Raw genomic sequence first — 19,725 nt, 5'->3', positions numbered from 1 at the left:
GTAAAAAGTGACACAGTTGAAAGGCAGAGCATCTAGCACTTTAAAAATCAAGAATCCCACTTTTTTTTTTTGAAATGGAGTTTCGCTGTTGTTACCCAGACTGGAGTGCAATGGCACGATCTCGGCTCACCGCAACCTCCGCCTTCTGGGTTTAAGCAATTCTGCCTCAGCCTACTGAGTAGCTGGGACTACAGGTGTGCACCACCATGCCCAGCTAATTTTTGTATTTTTAGTAGAGATGGAGTTTCACCTTGTTGACCAGGATGGTCTCGATCTCTTGACCTCGTGATCCACCCGCTTCAGCCTCCCAAAGTGCTGGGATTATATGCGTGAGCCACCACGCCCGGCTGAATCCCACTTTTATATGGAATCTTGAGTCCCTCACAAGATGGAAATACCATAGGACAGGGCTGTGCTTCCACAGTGCACCTCACTGCATGGACATTCCCTGAGGCTCGTGGGAGACCTAGCACCAATTAGCCCACTCTGTGATCAGCCCATCTCCGACAGGATTCTGATCCCTTGGTGATGAGTGTTTCTATAAGTCTCCAAGTGTTCAAACAATGGTTTTCTTATTTAAACATGCAGAGGAATTAGTAGACCCTGCAGTAATAACCACTCACTGACAGCTGCTATCACCTACCGCCAAAACTGCAGCCCTTGCCAGTAACTTACCAGCCATTACTCACCCAAAGATCATGTTCTTTCATAGAACCCCCCAGGCCAAAACATCAGAGAACTCAATGTAAAAGAGATCAGAGCTTTAGGCTTCAAATAAACTGCCTGCTACTCTAGGACTCCATGAGGAAGACAGAAGACTCCATAGAAGGTATATGTGACACTTTTTCTGTGTTCCTCAGAGGGTCTCAGGGACATTAGAAGACGCTTCCAGATTTCTCTATGTGGTATCAAAGACAGCAAAAGGAAGAAAGAGTAGAAGAAAATGGGAGAACAACTCTTAAATAAACCAATTTAGAGAGATTTTAAGTTTTTGAGAAGGCCAATAAAATTTTACATCATACTAACAAGGAAAGAAGGAAACAGAGGGACCAAACACATTTAAAATGGAGTTTCAGTCAACTGAAAAAAAAAAATTCTGGCTGGGTACGGTGGCTCACGCCTGTAATCAGAGCACTTCGGGAGGCCAAGGCAGGGGCATCATGAGGTCAGGAGATTGAGATCATCCTCACTAACACGGTGAAACCCCATCTCTACTAAAAATACAAAAAATTAGCTGGGCGTGATGACAGGTGCCTGTAGTCCCAGCTACTCAGGAGGCTGAGGCAGGAGAATCGCTTGAACATGGGAGACGGAGGTTGCAGTGAGCTAAGATCGCACCACTGCACCCCAGCTTGGACAACAGAGCTAAATTCCATCTCAAAAAAAAAAAAATTCCCAGAAACAGGATCCAAATGAGAAAAAGTAGAAAGGTTATTTTTACTTAAAAAAATTATAAATATATAATTTTTATGTAATTATAAATATCTAATTTTTTTTTTTGAGACGGAGCTTCGCTGTTGTTACCCAGACTGGAGTGCAATGGCAGGATCTCGGCTCACCGCAACCTCCGCCTTCTGGGTTCAAGCAATTATCCTGCCTCAGACTGCCAAGTAGCTGGGACTACAGGTGCGCACCACCATGCCCAGCTAATTTTTGTATTTTTAGTAGAGACAGGGTTTCACCATATTGACCAGGATGGTCTCGATCTCTTGACCTCATGATCCACCCACCTCGGCCTCCCAAAGTGCTGGGATTACAGGCGTGAGCCACCGCGCCCGGCCCGATCCTCTTTTCTTTATATATTACCCAGCCTTAGGTGTTCCTTTACGGTGACACAAAACAGACTAATACCAGAACTCCCCCTCATGCACCTTTCAGTTTGAAACAGAAATTGGTTACCACTGAAAAGACAAGACTGAGTTACAAGCAGTAGGGAACCACTGCAACTTTAAAATCATGGTACGTAGGCAGGCACGGTGGCTCACGCCTGTCATCCCAGCACTTCAGGAGAACAACATGGGCTGATCACTTGAGGTCAGTTTGAGACCTGCCTGACTAACATGGTAAAACCTCGTCTCTACTAAAAATACCAAAATTAGCCAGGTGTATTAGTGGAAGCCTGCAATCCCAGCTACTCAAGGTGCTGAGGCAAAAGAATGGCTTCAACTCAGGAGGCGGAGCCGAGATTGCCCCACTGCACTCCAGCCTGGGCAACAGACAGACACTGTCTCAACAAACAAACAAACAGACATGGTGGCTCACACCTGTAATCCCAGCACTTTGGGAGGCCGAGGTGGATGGATCACCTGAGGTCGGGAGTTTGAGACCAGCCTGACCAACATGGAGAAACCCTGGCTCTACTAAAAATACAAAATTAGCTTGGTGTGGTGGCGCATGTCTGTAATCCCAGCTACTCAGGAGGCTGAGACAGAAGAATCACTTGAACCCAGGAGGTGGAGGTTGCAGTGAGTTGAGATCATGACATTATACTCCAGCCTGGACAACAAGAGCAAAACTACATCTCAAAAAAAAAAAAATGAACCATGCCCTGGAATAGAGACAGGAGGCTGTGTTGTAGGGGTCCACACTACTGTCAAGGAAACTACATCTATTTTAAGTTGCAAATGCTCATCTTTTAATTTTTTCCATTTAAAAGACCATTAATTTCCTTGACGGTAAGGTCCTAGGTAGGGATGGGGTGTAGTAGGCTTAAGGCCACAGGAAGCAAATGGCCCCCAGCCCACCCTTCTGTCTCTGCCATACAGGGCCATTACACTGGGGTGGGGAGGTCCCCAGGAGGGTGTCATGCACGGCCTTAGGTAATGGCAAGTCCTTCCTATTCAGCTCTCTGTTCAGCTTCCTATTCAACCCTCCAATCGAGGAGGCATAATAAGGGTAAGATGAGACAGGGAGTTGGAGGGGGAAGTGGCCACCAAAGCTAGCAAAAATGAGCAGCTCCGCCTTATCTGCTCTGAAGCTACCACTGTCCTTTCAAGTGCAAAGGCTCCTCATCACGTCGACTTTGGTAAATGAGTCAGTGACAGGCCTTGGCCAAGCTGAGACGTGGATGAGAACCTGAACAAGTGCCACTGGAAAACCATCATCCTAGCTCTGTCCTTCCAATGCTGAGAGCCACATGTTCCCCCACGGGCATCCCTCTCCTGAGTTGGCTGTGTGTTTGACCCCAGCCCAGCCCATCACACTTGGCGGACCAGAGCACACACAGCCCAGGAGCCAGCAGCGAGCACAGGCTGACTGTCACTAGGATCCTGCCTGTTGGAATCTGCAAACATGACGCTGAGTAGACCCAAACCTTTTCTTTTTCCCAGAGGAGGAGGCTCACACTCATAGGCCACACCCTGATTCCCAGGCCCCTATAGTCTCCTGTGTGGTGGGATGGCCCCCATGAAGACTTGAACAGAGGCCTGGGGGGCGGGGGGGAATGTCCTCAGTGTCTGTACAGCAGCCAGTTTGTATGCAGATACCCTAAGTTTCTCTGGGCTACCCCTACCCCATGTCTGCATTCCCCTCACTTCAGCATCCAGTATCATAACACATGAAGTAGCAATTCATGGTGCAGTGCTGATTTTGTCAGCCTCCTATGGCTCCAGCTACAGCTCAGTCCCACCAGAGTCCCAGCTGACACGTCCTCGCTCTGATGTTTCTGCAGTGTTACAGCTGGACACGTCAGTCCCTCTGATGTTTCTGCATTACAGCTGGGACTGACATGTCCTCTCTCTGATGCTTCTGTAGTGTTACCTCTTTGGGGATGGAGGTGTGAGCTATGAATACACTGGCAAATCCTGTTCCCACCTGCAAATGGAACCACAGCCAAAGGGTCTCCCTCTTCCCTGACTCTCAGGCACAGGGCTTTTCCCCACTGTGGGTTTGAAGACGACACGGACTCTTTAGCTACGAAAGGGATTCATATAAGGCCAAGAAAGGGTGAGGCTGCAACCTGTGACCTCAGACTTTCGCTGGCTTCAGGATTGGGCTTGGCTTCCCTCCCCGACGCACCTTCCGATGCACCTGAAGGAGTCCTGGCGCGGGGGTGCAGTCTGCTGCTCCGGCATTGGTCTTCTCTGTGGTGTGGATCCTCTGGTGGTGCAAGAGGGCCGGGCGCTCACGGAAGGCATGGTCACACTGCGTGCACACGAAGGGCTTCTCGCCCGTGTGAATGCGCCGGTGGCTCAGCAGCACAGTGCCCTTGGCGAAACCCTTGCCACAGTCCCCACAGCGGAAGGGCCGCTCGCCCGTGTGCAGGAGCTGGTGCTGGGTCAGGTTGGAGCTGCGGCTAAAGGCGCGGCCACACTGTGCGCAGGCGAAAGGCTTCTCGCCCGTGTGCACACGCTGGTGCAAAAAGAGTGAGGAGCCCTGGCTGAAGGCGGCGCCGCAGAGCGCGCACACGAAGGGCTTCTCGCCCGTGTGCGTGCGCTCGTGCTGGATCAGGTGCGAGTTGCGGCAGAAGCGGCGGCCACACTGTGCACAGGCATAGGGACGCCCGCCCGCGTGTATCTTGCGGTGCTGGCTGAGGTTGGAGCCGTGGCTGAAGGCCTTGCCGCACTCGGAGCAGCGGAAGGACTTCTCGGCCGTGTGGATGCGCTGGTGCCGCACCAGTGAGGAGCTGTGCCTGAAGGCCTTGCCACACGCGGGGCACGCGTAGGGCGTCTCGCCGCTGTGGATGCGCTGGTGCTGCGTCAGGTGCGACGTCTGGCTGAAGGCCTTGCCGCACTGGGAGCACTCGTAGGGCCGCTCCCCCGTGTGGGTGCGTAGGTGCTTGAGGAGGTCGGAGCTCTTCACGAACACTTTGCTGCACGCCCTGCATTCGAAGGACTTTTCCCCAGCGTGGAGAGCCTCGCCCAGCTCATCCCAGGTGGAGGGCTCCTGGCCACCGAGGAGTCTCTGAGGCTCCTGCCAAGCCGCACCCATTCTGTGATCCCCCTGACCGCTGGCAGCCTCCAGGTCCAGGGTGTTCCTGAAGGCTCTCCCAGGGGCCTCCGGAGCACACGGCTTCTGACGCTTGGGCACCCTGGACTGACCTCCCCTAGGCACCAGGTGCTCTTTGAGGGTCTTTTCCCTGGGCCGGCTGCTCTTAGGGGGCCTGAGCGGGGAGGTCAGTCGCAGGCTGATGCTGGCCTGGTCCCTGCCGGAGCCTAGCAGGAGCCTCTCCCAGTAGATCACAGACACCCCCGTGGGTTTTCTCTCCCGAGATGGGGAGGCACCCCGTTGTTGCTGCAGGCCTTCTGTACTGTGGCAGGCACCGGCAACAGGGAAGACACTAGCAGTCATCACAGCTGGAGTATCTGGGAAGGCCCCTGGCCATGCTGCTTCTCCAGAAACATCTCCATCCTCTTCCAAATGCCAGGAACCTAAAGGCAGAGAAAGAGTGGTTGTCTGGGGCATCCTGGTTAGGAGAGGACCTGGGTAGGCTGAGTGGACAAGCAAGGGGGAACGTGGGGACTGGCACAAAAGCTTAGGGGAGAAGTAGAGGTGAGGCCAGCCCTGCAAGAGGGGCTGGGGGTTTGGGGGAAGCATCTGCCCTGATGGGTGTGGCACTGACTGCAGTGGGAACTCCCCAGACACCCAGGATGCGGGGCTGAGGAAAACTGGGCAGCTGCTGTGTGACACCCAGGTCTCCATACTGGCTGTTCCACCCAGTCCCTTTCCATAGCTTACTCCCTTCTTCCCTGGTGCCCCTGTCTCGGGCACCGACTCCCCAGACTGCTCTTGCAATGACCTCCATCCAGTGCTCTAGACTGTACTCCCGAATCCTGTTTACCGAGTGCCTCTCCCCATCAGCCCCACCAAGGTAGGACCAGAAGTGTCCTGGTCAAGGCTGTGTCTATAGTTCCTGCAAGCCCTTAAGAAACATTTGATGAGGCCAGGTGTGGTGGCTCATGCCTGTAATCCCAGCACTTTGGGAGACCGAGGTGGGTGGATCACCTGAGGTCGGGACTTCGAGACCAGCCTGACCAACATGGAGAAACCCTGTCTCTAAAAATAAAATAATAAAATAAAAACATCTGATGAGTCCAAAGACGAATAATGGGAGAAATAAATGACCTATCAATCATGGCCACTAGTCATGGAGGATTCAAGGCCACACAGCCCAGGTGAGGTTAGGCCTTTATGTGTGAACCAGTTCGTGTGCCCTTGTAGCTCTCCCTTCAAGGGCACCTACTAAGTCTGCTGCCTCCAGGAGAGGCTGATGATGGAAGAGAAGAAGTAAGGTGGGAGGCAGGAGAGGAGGATTTGTTTCCAGGGTCAGAAAAGCGGGGACAGAGGCTTCGCCACAGGTTGGTCCTGAGTACACCCCACCCTGAGCTTCCACTCACCAGTGGTGCGCCTCCCATAGGCGTTCCTGGCCAAGGTCATGTCCTTCACACTGGGAACCCAGGGGTCCTCACCACGCTCAAGTTGGATGACCACAAGAGGTCGGGAAGTGGAGAGTCCTGTGAGGATGAGAAGCAGGTGAGAGCCCAGCCCCAGCTCAAGACAACCCACCCTTCGAAAGGAGAGCGGGAGTCAGGGCTTTATGGAAATAGTCATCAGTGCAACTGGGAGAATCTAAAGATGGCACAGGGCGAGTCGATCATAGGAGTAGCTCATGCCTCCCCAGAGCAGCACCTGTGCCCAGGACACCAAAGGAAGGGGACAGTGCCCAGGCATGGGAGAGGCCACAGCTGGACAGGGTTGCAGGGAGTGGCTGACCCAACCAAACTACATGTCTACAGGACCAGACCTCTGTTCCACATGGCCCCAGTGAGATCTGATCCTGCTCAGTGGCCAGGAGGGAAGTGAAGAGGAAGTCCTGGCAGGCCAGATGGTCACCAACTGCACTTTCCAGGGAGCACTCGGGCCTTACCAAGTGAGGTCACAAGTGTGAAGTTTTCCAGCATCACATGGCGGTACAGGGCCCTCTGTGCCGTGTCCAGGAGCCCCCACTCCTCCTCGGAGAAGTACACGGCCACATCCTCGAAGGCCATCAGATCCTAAAAGAGCAGGCTGGGCGGGGAGACAGGCCATCAGATCCTAAGAGAGAAAGGCATAGTCTAAGGTATGGATGTGACCCAGGACCAAGCTCCCCATCCCAACAGTCACCTCCCCTGATGTCCCTCCTTCCCTGGGTTCTGCCCCAGGATTATCTTCAAGTGGCACTTCCCTCACCTGTCTGGAACCCCTCTCCTCTGTCCTCTTGGTCCAGGTCCCTGATGGACCTCCCCACTGGCCACCCCTACACAAGCAGGCTAGAGCAAGCCCTGACTGGGCTCTTAGCTGCCACACCAAGGGCGGCTCCAAGTATCCACTCATGTCTCAACGTGACCACTCATGTCCCTCCCCAAATATGTCCTTCTTGCTTTTGTAATAAGCAACTGTGTAAAGTCCCAGCTGTGGATCCCGCACACATGCCCATCACTGAGACCTTCCCCTGCTGTGCTTGCCTGACAGCCTGAGAGAAAGGATGATCCCCACCAGTCATCAAAGGGGAACAGCCCCCAGAACCTGTGAACACACAGGAATTCAATCCCTTCCTTCCTCCACATGGCGCCCCTCTTCTCCTTTCAGTCACCTGCTGAACTCCCCTGATAGCCTCAGGCCTCCCAGCCAGTTTTCTTTACCCTCAAGCTTTAACTGCCCACACCTGGGTCACTCAGTACCGCCTTCCTCAGTCCAGTTCATATGCCCTGTGCTCAGCCCAGGCCACCAACAAGGTCAGGTCTAGTGACATGACCAATCTGCGACATCCCAGACTCCTGATCTTTCCCCTGAAGGAAACCTGCTTTCCCTTCCATTCTCCTTTGTCTAGAGCAGCTCCCTTCTTCCAGGCGCTCCGGGTGAACCACGTGGGGCAGTTAATTCTTCAACCACCCCACACCTGATGCATCCACAGATTCACCAAAATTCACCTGGTCGCCCACCTCCACTGCTGCACAGACTGTGGCAGTAGGTTCTTCCACTCATGCCGATACCCCTGCGTGTCTGTTCTCCACGTAGCAAGCGGTGGAACCTTTTAAAAATTCCAACTCAGGCTGGGCGCTGTGGCTCAAGCCTGTAATCCCAGCACTTTGGGAGGCCGAGGCGGGTGGATCACGAGGTCAAGAGATGGAGACCATCCTGGTCAACATGGTGAAACCCCATCTCTACTAAAGATACAAAAAATTAGCTGGGCATGGTGGCGCGTGCCAGTAATCCCAGCTACTCAGAAGGCTGAGGGAGGAGAATTGCCTGAACCCGGGAGGCGGAGGTTGCGGTGAGCCGAGTTCGTGCCATTGCACTCCAGCCTGGGTAACAAGAGCGAAACTCCGTCTCAAAAAAAAAAAAAAAAAAAGAAAAAAAATTCCAACTCAGGATGTCCTGATTCTGCTCAAAACCTTCTATGTCTCCCGACGTCCTCGAGACAAAGCCCACCACCTCGCCCGCTACTGCAGCCACACACGTCCCCTCTCCCCGGGCTCCACATGGAGGGCTCCGGCTCCGGCTCCCCTCCCAGGTTTTCCACATGCAGGACTCTACCCTCGTAGCTCCCTTCAGGACCTCAGCCTACAGGTGCTTTGAACACAGGGGTCTGCACTGATGCCTCAGGGCAGGAAGAGGAAAGACGACCGGGCGCGAGGTCTAGGAAAGGGCCTCCCTCCGAGGGGGCGCGGTCTGTGGGAGCAGGGGCTCCCCCGCCTCCCCGGCGCGGGTCTGTCAGCGCAGCCACCGAAACCCGCAGCTGGGCGGGGAGACAGGCGTGGACCACCCGGCACCGCCATCGCCGCCCGCACTGTCCCGCGACTGCCCCGTGCGCGCCTCAGCCTCCCCGGTAGTCTTGGGCGCAGAGTGCCCAGTGTGCCCCCTCCGGGGCTTCCACGGCGCCGGAGAACGCGCGGCTCCCGTTGGGGTCCGACTGCCCCCGGGCCGCCCACTCCGCACTCGGAAGAAACCGAGGCTTGCGGGAGCCAGCGGCTGCTCCCGGTCAGTACCTTCCTAGCCGCCCGCCTCGGGCCCCGACCCGCGCGCCACAGCCCAGGCCACCGGTCTTGCCTGACGCGGGCAGCGAAATGACAGTCCCAGAGCCGGAAGTCCAGCCCCCTCAGCTTACATTGGCCCAATAGACACGCAGACGCTTGCGCACAGTCTTCTGGGTCATGTGGTTCCCGCCTGTTGTCCGGTGTGAAAGCGGGGCCATTACCAGTCTCCACGGCAACGGCCAAGCGCTGCCCGGGTGGGGTCTGGGGAAAAGGAGTGGAGCTCAGCCGCCCCGGGTTTCCAAGGTCTCCGTGGCACTGGTGGAGTCTTCAGACGGATAGTTCCGCGTTGGGGTTCCCGGTTCCTGGCGCCCACCTAAGCAGCCCTGGAGACAAAACCCTGCAGGTGCGAAAGCAGAAACGGCGAGGTTCCAGAAGAGAACACCCGCGGGGAGCACGGAGAAGAAAACGCACTGGTTAGGGCAGGTGTAGGTGGACGAGCCGTAGCTTGGAGCTCCGGGTTCCCTTCTCTGCTCTGCCTCTCGCTGACTGTGTGCGTCCCTGGCGCCGGTTTGACCTCTCTGTGTGTCAGTGTCCTGTAAAGGTTTAAGATCAGTTTTTCGGGGTCCAAAGTGGCTCCCGCCGGAGGTCGTGGCGCTTGCGAAGGCGAGGTCATGAGTTCAAGGCTAACCTGAGCAACCTTATAAGCTCAAACTGATTGGCAAAAAAAAAAAAAAAAAAAAAAATCAGTTTTTCAACCTCTACACAAAGAATTCTCAGCCCGTAAGACTACATTATTCTTGAGTCTGTGATTGTTCTTGGACGCTCACCCAAAACTTGTTTTCCTTGTAACTTGGATGAGCAGAAGGTAATTCCCAGCCCTGCTTGTCCTTAGACTATCTAGTTCTTGCCTTGCCCCACACATCACAAAATTGCTTCTTTGTTCCTTTTTTCTCTGGACCAATCTAAGTGTCCTTGACACATAACGAAAGGCAGGGCAGTCTCAATGTAGAATGACCCTGTTGTTGGCAGAGAATAAATGGTTCTCTCTTTGTTGCTCCCCTGTAAGGGTCTTGTTTTTAGGATCCTTAGGCAGTTCGCAGATGTCAAGGACCTTAATTCATTTTGCCTCCCTTCCTCTATACATACCTCCATCTTTAAATATCTGTCTGCTTTCTGTTATAACTGTCCACAGAATTAACTCTACTTGTAGATCCTTGTAGGGTAAGATAGCTTGTCAATTTTTGAATGTTTTTATTTGAAATATTCTTGCTTTGAAAAAATTTAGGAACACAAGGTATAATTGTGATTTAATCAAATGCTTAGAGGCATTATTAACATTTCAAGCAATTTTTAAACTTTTTTTTTTTTAAGACTGGGTCTGACTCTGTCACCTAGGATGGAGTGCAGTGCTGCATACTCAGGTCACTGAGTAAGTTAGGAGAAAACTCCACTCCAAGCTCTTGTCATAGGCCTGACGGCTGTCAGGCAGGCCCGCAGACATCCAGGGACTTAACTGTCTCTATGCGATGCTGTGCTTCAGTGGTCATGTTCTCTCCACTCTCATGCTCTGTTTCTGCACCTGGTCTCTCTTTTTCCCAAAAGATAAAAATCAGTAGTAATAACATAAACCTTAATGCTTTTGTTCTTTCTTGACAAGTATGGGAAAAGTGCTGACACATCAGGTTTTCTCCTCGCCTGGGCTACTTCAAAGACCTGGGCCCCTATCTCCAAGACATGTGATTTACCTGACCCTACCACTGACCTCCATTACTTCACACTACCTACCCTGCCCCCTGCTTTGTACTCAATAAAAGTCAGTGTCCAGGCACTTGGGGCCACTGCCTGACTCCAAGCTTTGGTTGGCAGTAGACCCCTAGGCCCAAAGTCTTGTTTTCTTTTTCTTGGTGTCTTGTGTCTTTTATTTCCATAGTTACTCATCTCTGCACTAGCAGAGGGACTCACAGTACCCTGCAGGGCTGGACCCTACATGACCTCGTGATCCTCCTGCCTCCGCCTCCCAAAATGCTGGGATTATAGGCGTGAGCCAACACACCCAGGCTGCTCCTCTTTTGTAAGTCCTCTTCAACATCTTTTTTTTTTGAGACGGAGTTTCACTCTTGTTACCCAGGCTGGAGTGCAATGGCGCGATCTCGGCTCACCACAACCTCCACCTCCTGGGTTCAGGCAATTCTCCTGCCTCAGCCTCCTGAGTAGCTGGGATTACAGGCACACGCCACCATGCCCAGCTAATTTTTTGTATTTTTAGTAGAGACGGGGTTTCACCATGTTAACCAGGATGGTCTCGGTCTCTTGACCTCGTGATCCACCCGCCTCGGCCTCCCAAAGTGCTGGGATTACAGGCTTGAGCCACTGCGCCCGGCCCTTTTCAGCTTCTTTAGACCTTTTATCATTTCCTAAACCTCCACTCTTAGTACTATATTTATTTCTTATTTTTTTTTGAGATGGAGTTTAACTCGTTACCCAGGCTGGAGTGCAATGGTGTGATCTCGGCTCACCGCAACCTCTGCCTCCTGGGTTCAGGCAATTCTCCTGCCTCAGCCTCCTGAGTAGCTGGGACTGCAGGCATGCGCCACCATGCCCAGCTAATTTTTGTATTTTTAGTAGAGAAGGGGTTTCACCATGTTGACCAGGATGGTCTTGATCTCTTGACCTCGTGATCCACCCGCTTCAGCCTCACAAAGTGCTGGAATTACAGGCGTGAGCAACCATGACCAGTCCCATTGGTTAGTTAGAAGTCTTCTGCACTTTGGGAGGCTAAGATAGACAGATGACCTAAGGTCAGGAGTTTGAGACCAGGCTGGCTAAACCATCTCTACTACGAATACAAAATTAGCTGAATGTGGTGGCATGTGCCTGTAATCCCAGCTACTTGGGAGGCTGAGGCAGGAGAGTCACCTGAGCCGGGGAGGCAGACATTGCAGTGAGCTAAGATCACACCACTGCACTCTAGCCTGGGTGACATAGCAAGACTCCATCTCAAAAAAAAAAAAAAAAAAGGAAGTTCAGGCTGAGTGCAGTAGCTCATGCCTGTAATCCTAGCATTCTGAGAGGCCAAGGTGGAAGGATCGCATGAGCTCAAGAGTTCAATGCCAGCCTGGGCAACACAGTGAGGCACCATCTCTCCAAAATTTTTTTTAAAGTTTATTTATAAACATTTATTCCATTTGCAATTATCTAATTTATTTTTAAACAATTATATCTAGATTACTTATGAAAATGAAAATGCTAGACAGGGATAGTCATCATTGCTTAGGCTGGTCTTATGACTTCAAGTAATCCTCCTGACTCAGCCTCCCAAGTAGCTGGGATTACAGGCACTAGCCACTGTGCACAGCCCTTAAGTTATTTTTATATTAATCAATTTTATGACCTGTTAATATCAGGTCAGTACCTAAGTATGAACCTCATAGTTAAGTACATAGGTATCTTGTCTATAACTCAGCAGATACAGCTGTTTTCATTAAACCGATATTAACATAATAAACAATATTAATCTTATTTACCAGTGAATTGTGTAAACAAATATTTTGTTTTAATCTGGGTTTATAGGAGGAGTATCCAATCTTTTGGCTTCCCTGGGCCATGTTGGAAGAAGAATTATCTTGGGCCACACATAAAATACACTAATACTAACAGTAGCTGATGAGCTAAAGAAAAAAAAAGTCACACAAAAAAATCTAATGTTTTCAGAAAGTTTACAAATTTGGGCTGGGCGCGGTGGCTCAAGCCTGTAATCCCAGCACTTTGGGAGGCCGAGGCGGGTGGATCACGAGGTCAAGAGATCGAAACCATCCTGGTCAACATGGTGAAACCCCGTCTCTACTAAAAATACAAAAAATTAGCTGGGCACGGTGGCGCGTGCCTGTAATCCCAGCTACTCGGGAGGCTGAGGCAGGAGAATTGCCTGAACCCGGGAGGCGGAGGTTGAGGTGAGCCGAGATCCCGCCATTGCACTCCAGCCTGGGAAACAAGAGTGAAACTCCGTGTCAAAAAAAATAAAGAAATAAAAATAAAGAAAGTTTACAAATTTATGTTGGGTCACATTCCAAACCATCTCAGGCCTCATGTGGCCTGTGGGCATTAGGTTGGACAAGCTTGGTTTATAGCCTCATGATCTGGAAACATCTAGCAGAAACAAATGTAAAACTGTCTGAGGCTTGGCCTCCCAAAGTGCTGGGATTATAGACACAAGCCGCTGCACCCAGCCTGGCTTGCTTTCAAGGTTGCTGCTGGGAGACATTCCTTGGAATAAAGACTACTCTCCTGCTTCTTCCAGACCAACCATTCCTTTCCCCAGGCAAACTCCAGGTCAGAAGCTTCAGAACACAGCCTTCCATTCTTTCCCAGGGGCAGCCACAATTAGAGCCATGCTCCTTGCTGCTGTGCCCTTGAGTCAAGTGCTATAGGGACCCCTGATGGACAGTCTGAGAACATCTCAGTTCTCAGTTCACTCCATCCTCTCAACAGGACTCCGCTATCAAAGGTGAATTAATGAGTGATGAATGCATTATCATGCAGACCAGTGTACTCCCTGAGGTAAGGGTACCAGGGCTAAGTGATGACAAGAATGCATAAAACCTTTGTTATAAGTTCTTAATGAAGCTCAATGAAGACATCATGGGTGTCAAATGCTCACTTTACAATGTCCATGGAAAATGGGAATCTTACCCACATGTCCCTCAGAAACTATCCAATCTGGGCTGGGAGTGGTGGCTCACGCCAATAATCCCAGCATGTTGGGAGGCAGAGGCGAGCAGATGACTTGAGGTCAGGAGTCTGAGACCAGCCTGGCCAATATATGGTGAAAGCCTGTCTCTACTAAAAATACAAAAATTACCCGGGCAAGGTGGTGCATGCCTGTAATCCCAGCTACTTGGGAGGCTGAGGCAGGAGAATTGCTTGAACCCAGGAGGCAGAGGTTATAGTGAGCCAAGATAGTGCCATTGTACTCCAGCCTGGGTGACAGAGCCAGCTCTGTCTGAAAACAAACAAACAAAAAAAGACAGAAGGAAGGGAGGGAGTGAGGGAGGGAAGGAAAGAAGGGAGAGAGAGGAGAGGGACGGGAAAGGGAGGGAAGGGGAGGAGAGGGGAGGAAGAAAAGAGAGAAAGAAATTATCCAGTCAGGCTCCTTGCTTGGAATGGGGTCATGTCCATGTAAAACCCCATCATGAGTGAGCATGATACCACCCAAATGGGTGCAGAGCCACTACCATCTCTCCAAGGTAGTATAAACAGGGAACAGGGAGTGACTTACATTGAGCAACTGGGAAGTCACTATCAAACACAGATGGGCTTCCGCCACAGGACCCAGTGGTGTGACAGCTCTGCCAAAGTCCCTCAGTGGGTCGCAAAGTACAACATGGGTTCTATCGGCTTCTCCACATGCAGGACCATCATGGAGTGTCTCCTCAGAGAGGAATCCTTCTATACAAGGTTTGGCTGTGGCTGAAGGCTACTCACATAGGGTCTGCTTTTTTTTTTGTGGGGGCGGAAGACAGGGTCTTGCTTTGCCACCCAGGCTGGAGTGCAGTGGCTCCATCTCAGTTCACTGCAACCTCTGCGTCCTAGGTTCAAGAGATTCTTCTCCCTCAGCCTCTGGTGTGTCTAGGATTACAGAATGCATGCCACCATGCCAAGCCTATTTTTGTATTTTTTGTAGAGAGTGGGTTTTGCCATGTTGGCCAGCCTGGTCTCGAACTCGTGACCTCAGATTATCCACCTGCCTCGGCTTCCCAAAGTGCTGGGATTATAGGCATGAGCCACCACACCCAGCCAGTGTGGATTATTTTATACTGAATAAAGCAGCTGAAGACTTTCCTGCATTTACTACAATCAAAAGGTTTTTCTCCAGGGTGAAGTTTCTGGTGCCAATCAAGGCAGGAGCTGCAATTTTTTGCTCTCCTGTGTGCTACACTCACAATGCTGTAAATTGCTGGTGCTAAATAGGATTAAAACTATGAGAAAAGGCTTTCCAACATTAGCTGCATGCATTGGGCCTTTCTCTGATGAGAATTCTGCAGGATGCGTTTCATATTTCACTGAAAGCTTTCACGTGGTTATTGCATTTGTACAACTATTCTCTGGTGTTAATTTTTTTTTTTTTTTTTTGCTAATGAAAACAGAGCTCTAAATGTAAGATGTATGAACCTCAAGTCAGGTGCCAGGTGGCTCACCTGGACTTGTAAAGTCCTTTGAAGATGTGGATGTACTCCTGCTTTCTCAGGATGAAGTTAAAAGTGAAGGCCTTCTGATGCTCCAAAGACACTTGCAATTTTTACACTGTTAAGTTTTTTGGTAGGGGAAAAGCTTTCCTTCTCCTGAAACACCTTTCCAACTGCTATGTCTTTATCAGATATCTCTTCAGTGTCAGTCCTCTGTATGTTCTGCAAAATGTGGAGTGCAGGGCCCTAATGTCTGGTGACAGGCCAGTACCATGCAGTGAGAGAAGTCCAGGTCTTGAACAACTGACATCTATGGCCATACTCCTCAGATGGAACAAGCCAGTCTCATGGAAAAACAGGTTTTCTTTCTTCTTCTTCTTTTTTTTTTTTTTTGAGACAGAGTTTCGCTCTTGCTACCCAGGCTGGAGTGCAATGGCGCGATCTTGGCTCACTGCAACCTCTGCCTCCTGGGTTCAGGCAATTCTCCTGCCTCAGCCTCCTGAGTAGCTGGGATTACAGGCGCGCGCCACCATGCCCCCAGCTAATTTTTTGTATTTTGAGTAGAGACGGGGTTTCACCATGTTGACCAAAATGGTTTCGATCTCTTGACCTTGTGATCCACCCGCCTTGGCCTCCCAAAGTGCTGGGATTACAGGCGTGAGCCACCGCGCCCGGCCACTCTTTTTTTTTTTTTTTTTTGAGACAGCCTTCTCTGTTGTGCTGGAATGCAGTGGCACATTCTCGGCTCACTGAAACCTCTGTCTCCTGGATTCAAGGGATTCTCCTGCCTCAGGATCCCAAGTAGCTGGGACTACAGGCACGTGCTTCCACGCCCGGCTAGTTTTTTTGTATTTTCAGTAGAGATGGGTTACTTCACGTTGTCCAGGCTAGTCTCGAACTCCTGAGCTCAGGCTATCTGCCCACCTTGATCTCCCAAAGTGCTAGGATTACAGGTGTGAGCCACTGCGCATGGCCAAGAACAGGTTTTCAAAAACTATTTATATATTTATGTATTTATTTATCTTAGAGATAGGATCTCGCTATGTTGCCCAAGCTGGACTCAAACTCCTGGGCTCAATTGACCCTCCTGCCTCAGCAACCCAAGTAGGTGGGACTACAGGCATGAGCCACCATGTGCAGATAAGAACTATTTAGAGATACATTATCAGTTCAAGACACATTAACGGGAGGCCAATGGTAGAAGACCTGGCCATTGAAGGGAAGAGGGGAGAAGAAGAAAGAATGAGTCTTGGAAGCTAGAGAAAGGAGGCCATCCAGGGGACAGAAGTCAGGGCAAAGTAGGATAGAGTGTCAGAAGGTCGGAATTTTTTTTTTTGAAATGGAGTCTCACTCTATTGCCTAGGCTGGAGTGCAATGGCATGATCTTGGCTCACTGTAACCTCTGTCCCCCAAGTTCAAGTCATTCTCTTGCCTCAGTCTCCTGAGTAGCTGGGATTATAGGAGCACACCACCACGCTTGGCTAATTTTTAAATTTCTTTTAGTAGAAACAGGGTTTCGCTATATTGGCTAGGCTGGTCTCGAACTCCTGACTCTGTGATCTGCCAGCCTCGGCCTCCCAAAGTGCTGGGATTACAGGCATGAGCCAATGTGCCAGGCCAGAAAAAAAATTTTTTAAAAGGCATGGCTACACATCCTGGTGCGAGGGCAATAGAGGGCACAACTCAGATACCAGGTGAGCCACCAGGACACTGCCAACAGCTCTCCAACAGCTGTCTTCCATTCAACAGAACTGGTGCATGCAGCCTCTCTGTCCATGGCCTACTTCAAGCCACCCTGTCCGCCACCAGTCAGGTCTCTTCATTTGTTCTAGTTAGGTGATCACATTGCAGAAGTGGGGGGCAGTGATCCTACAGAGCTCTGATCAAGTGGTTTGTAAGAAGGCAGCACATGCCGGACAGATACGGTGGCTCACGCCTGTAATCCCAGCACTTTGGGAGGCCAAGGTGGGTGGATCACAAGGTCAAGAGATCGAGACCATCCTGGTCAACAAGGTGAAACCCCGTCTCTATTAAAAATACAAAAAAAATTAGCTGGGCATGGTGGCGCATGCCTGTAATCCCAGCTACTCAGGAGGCTGAGGCAGGAGAATTGCCTGAACCCAGGAGGCGGAGGTTGCGTTGAGCCGAGATCGTGACATTGCACTCCAGCCTGGGTAACAAGAGCAAAACTCAGTCTCAAAAAAAAAAAAAGCAGGCAGAACACGCCAAGGTGAACCACCCCATGACAAGCCACAGTAGGTGAAGATCACCTGTGCAGGTATATAGCCGGGAAGAACTGAACATCCCAAAGTCAATGCTCAGTGATCCCACAATCAATGACCATGTCAGTGTCCACTGGGACTCACAAGAGACAGCTGACAGAAAACTTCTACTACAATGAGGGAATGTGGCAGAAGGGACAGAAAAGCCACAGATCCTGACAGGTAACCTAGCCAGGAAAAGACCCAGCTGCATGTGATATGCCACACAGGGCACTGAGGGGCGGGACTGCTGGCACCGCCATCAAGGTCTTCATTTTGCTGCTGGTCGGTTGGGCTACAGGAGGCCTCAGGAGCCGGACAAGGGCGCAGGAGTGTGTGCAGGGACTGTAACTGTAGCTTTGCAGAAGGTGTTATTTTTGCAGCAGCCAGGGATAACTAGCAGGACAGTGGCCAGTGCCAGGGCCAGCAGCACCTCCCACAGGGAACAAGGGAAAGGCAAAGGAAAACACAGATTTCAGGTGTAGGGGAAAGAGGAGACACAGCAGCCTTACCTAGTGAGCACAGGAGTACAAAGCTCTCTAGAATCATGTCACTGTAGAAGCCCCCCTGGACCTCACTAAGGAGCCCCACGTTTTTGGCAGCTGTACTGACCTTGTCCTCAAAGGTCACCAAGCCCTGCAACACCAAGCCAATGGGCAGACAGATGAGATCTAAGCACTGGGCACGAGCCCTAGTCATTGGTCCTTAGTCTCAACACTTCACACTCACCTCGAGGGTGCATCTGTAGCTGCAACCTAAAACCCTCCTTCCCATATCCTATCTTCAGGCCCTTCCCTGGTCCAGACCACCAACATAATGCAGTCCGGACTTCCTGAAGCCACACCAGAATTTGATGTATCCAGGGGCCCATTTGACACCTCCACTCACAGGTCTCCAAACAATTCAGATTCTCTCTTTTTTTTTTTTTGAGACGGAGTTTCTCTGTTGTTACCCATACTGGAGTGCAATGGCACGATCTCGGCTCACCACAACCTCTGCCTCCTGGGTTCAAGCAATTCTCCTGCCTCAGCCTCCCGAGTAGCTGGCACTACAGGCGTGCAACACCATGCCCAGCTACTTTTCATATTTTTAGTAGAGACGGGGTTTCACCTTGTTGACCAGGATGGTCTCGATCTCTTGACCTCGTGATCCACCTGCCTCGGCCTCCCAAAGTGCTGGGATTATTGGCGTGAGCCACCGCACCCGGCCAACAATTCAGATTCTATACCTACAAAATCCATCCTCCTCCTCCCAGTTGCCAACCTTCATTCTCCACAAGAGGCATCCTAATTCTTCCTCAATACTTAGGATTGTTCTTCACCCCTACTCATGCTTACTCCACTTATCTAAGGTAACAAGAGATTCCATCAGCTCTACCTGGAAGATTCACTAGGATCACTTCTCCCATCACTGTTGCTTCCATTCCGGACAGGCCACTATCATAACTGTCCGGAACAATACTGCAATAACCTCCCCATAGCCTCCCTGCTTCCAGCCCCGCTACAACCACCTTCTCCAGTAGTGTGTTCATTCAGCAGCCACTGGAATACTTTCGAAATTCTAACTCAGATCACGTCCATCCCTTTTCTGTCCAAAACCTTTCATGGCTCCCAGCACCCTCAGTGTGTCAGGAGAGGCAGGACTCCTCTTACGCTCTCCACTCGCTGCGGAGGGGGCACGAGAGCCTTCCTGAACGCTCGGGTCAGTCTCACGTCTAAGTCTTCGCATACGCAGATCCCTCCTCCTGTACCCTCCACGTCTCAACAGACTGGATTCGGAAATGGTGACACCCGCCCCCGCCACCTGTGAACGCTCCACACGATTCGGTAGGGCCGCGGGGGACCTGGGGCAGATACTTCTCAATCAGAGAGTTAGGACAATGGTGATGAGTCCAACCGAGTGGGTACCAGGTGACCCTTGGCGCACGTCCCATGCCTGGAGCCGTCTGCACGCTGGGTCAAGACCTCCAAACGCGTAGCTTTTCTTGGCCTCACGCCCCATAAAGCTGACACAACGGCAATGACGACGACTCCCGGAAGCCGCGGACACCTCCGCGCGGTGCGGCCTGAGGGTCCCACTAGGCCCGCTTTATCTACGGCAGCGGGAGACGCTGGGGCTCGGGGGTGGGGGGCGATATTCGTCGCGGTAGGGGCGCTTATATGTCACGGAGGCGTAACTTCGCCGACTCTCGTGCCTTCCTCGATCCTGCTTTCACGGACCCAGGAAGCTCCCAAGATTACGTCCCTCGCCTGGAAACGCGGTCCCTTCAGGTGCAGATAAAACCGATAAATGCCCAAGTGATGGTCCGAGGACGACGACGGAAGTCCC

The 19,725-nt window shown here is 51.4% G+C and overlaps 2 protein-coding genes across 9 annotated transcripts in view; both read right to left on the bottom strand.

Annotated features, from left to right (window-relative positions):
* LOC144576369 (uncharacterized) overlaps positions 1-4,033 on the bottom strand; it is a 15,067-nt gene extending 11,034 nt beyond the window's left edge. Inside the window, exon 1 of the mRNA XM_078361044.1 lies at positions 4,018-4,033. The gene's annotated coding sequence lies outside the window, so the exon portion shown is untranslated. The remainder of the gene's footprint in view (positions 1-4,017) is intronic.
* ZNF324B (zinc finger protein 324B) lies at positions 2,612-19,725 on the bottom strand. Of its 8 annotated transcripts, none has more exons than XM_078361045.1 (5): positions 18,908-19,725; positions 7,908-9,665; positions 6,866-7,032; positions 6,336-6,452; positions 2,612-5,369 (listed from the first exon to the last, which is right to left on the bottom strand). In XM_078361045.1, the coding sequence occupies exons 3-5, from the start codon at positions 6,984-6,986 to the stop codon at positions 3,967-3,969; spliced, it is 1,641 nt and encodes a 546-aa protein (XP_078217171.1). In that variant the 5' UTR covers positions 6,987-7,032; positions 7,908-9,665; positions 18,908-19,725; the 3' UTR covers positions 2,612-3,966. The 8 variants fall into 8 exon arrangements, with proteins under 8 accessions (XP_078217171.1, XP_078217173.1, XP_078217175.1 ...); XM_078361047.1 differs by having other exon boundaries at positions 9,086-9,665; XM_078361049.1 differs by lacking the exon at positions 18,908-19,725 and having other exon boundaries at positions 7,908-8,008; positions 8,967-9,049.

This window comes from Callithrix jacchus, chromosome 22 (assembly GCF_049354715.1).
Source record: "Callithrix jacchus isolate 240 chromosome 22, calJac240_pri, whole genome shotgun sequence".
NCBI lineage: Eukaryota > Metazoa > Chordata > Mammalia > Primates > Cebidae > Callithrix > Callithrix jacchus.
Note: the sequence above shows the minus strand (reverse complement) of the source record. Positions and strands in the feature narration are given on the sequence as shown.

Bases quoted from the DNA above. Each gene is read 5' to 3' on its own strand.
- ZNF324B (XM_078361048.1), bottom strand. From the start codon at position 6,986: ATGGCCTTCGAGGATGTGGCCGTGTACTTCTCCGAGGAGGAGTGGGGG. The intron at 6,453-6,865 runs GTAAGGCCCGAG...TCATCCTCACAG, and splicing joins CACACTTGTGACCTCACTTG to GACTCTCCACTTCCCGACCT. The intron at 5,370-6,335 runs GTGAGTGGAAGC...CTCTGCCTTTAG, and splicing joins CTATGGGAGGCGCACCACTG to GTTCCTGGCATTTGGAAGAG.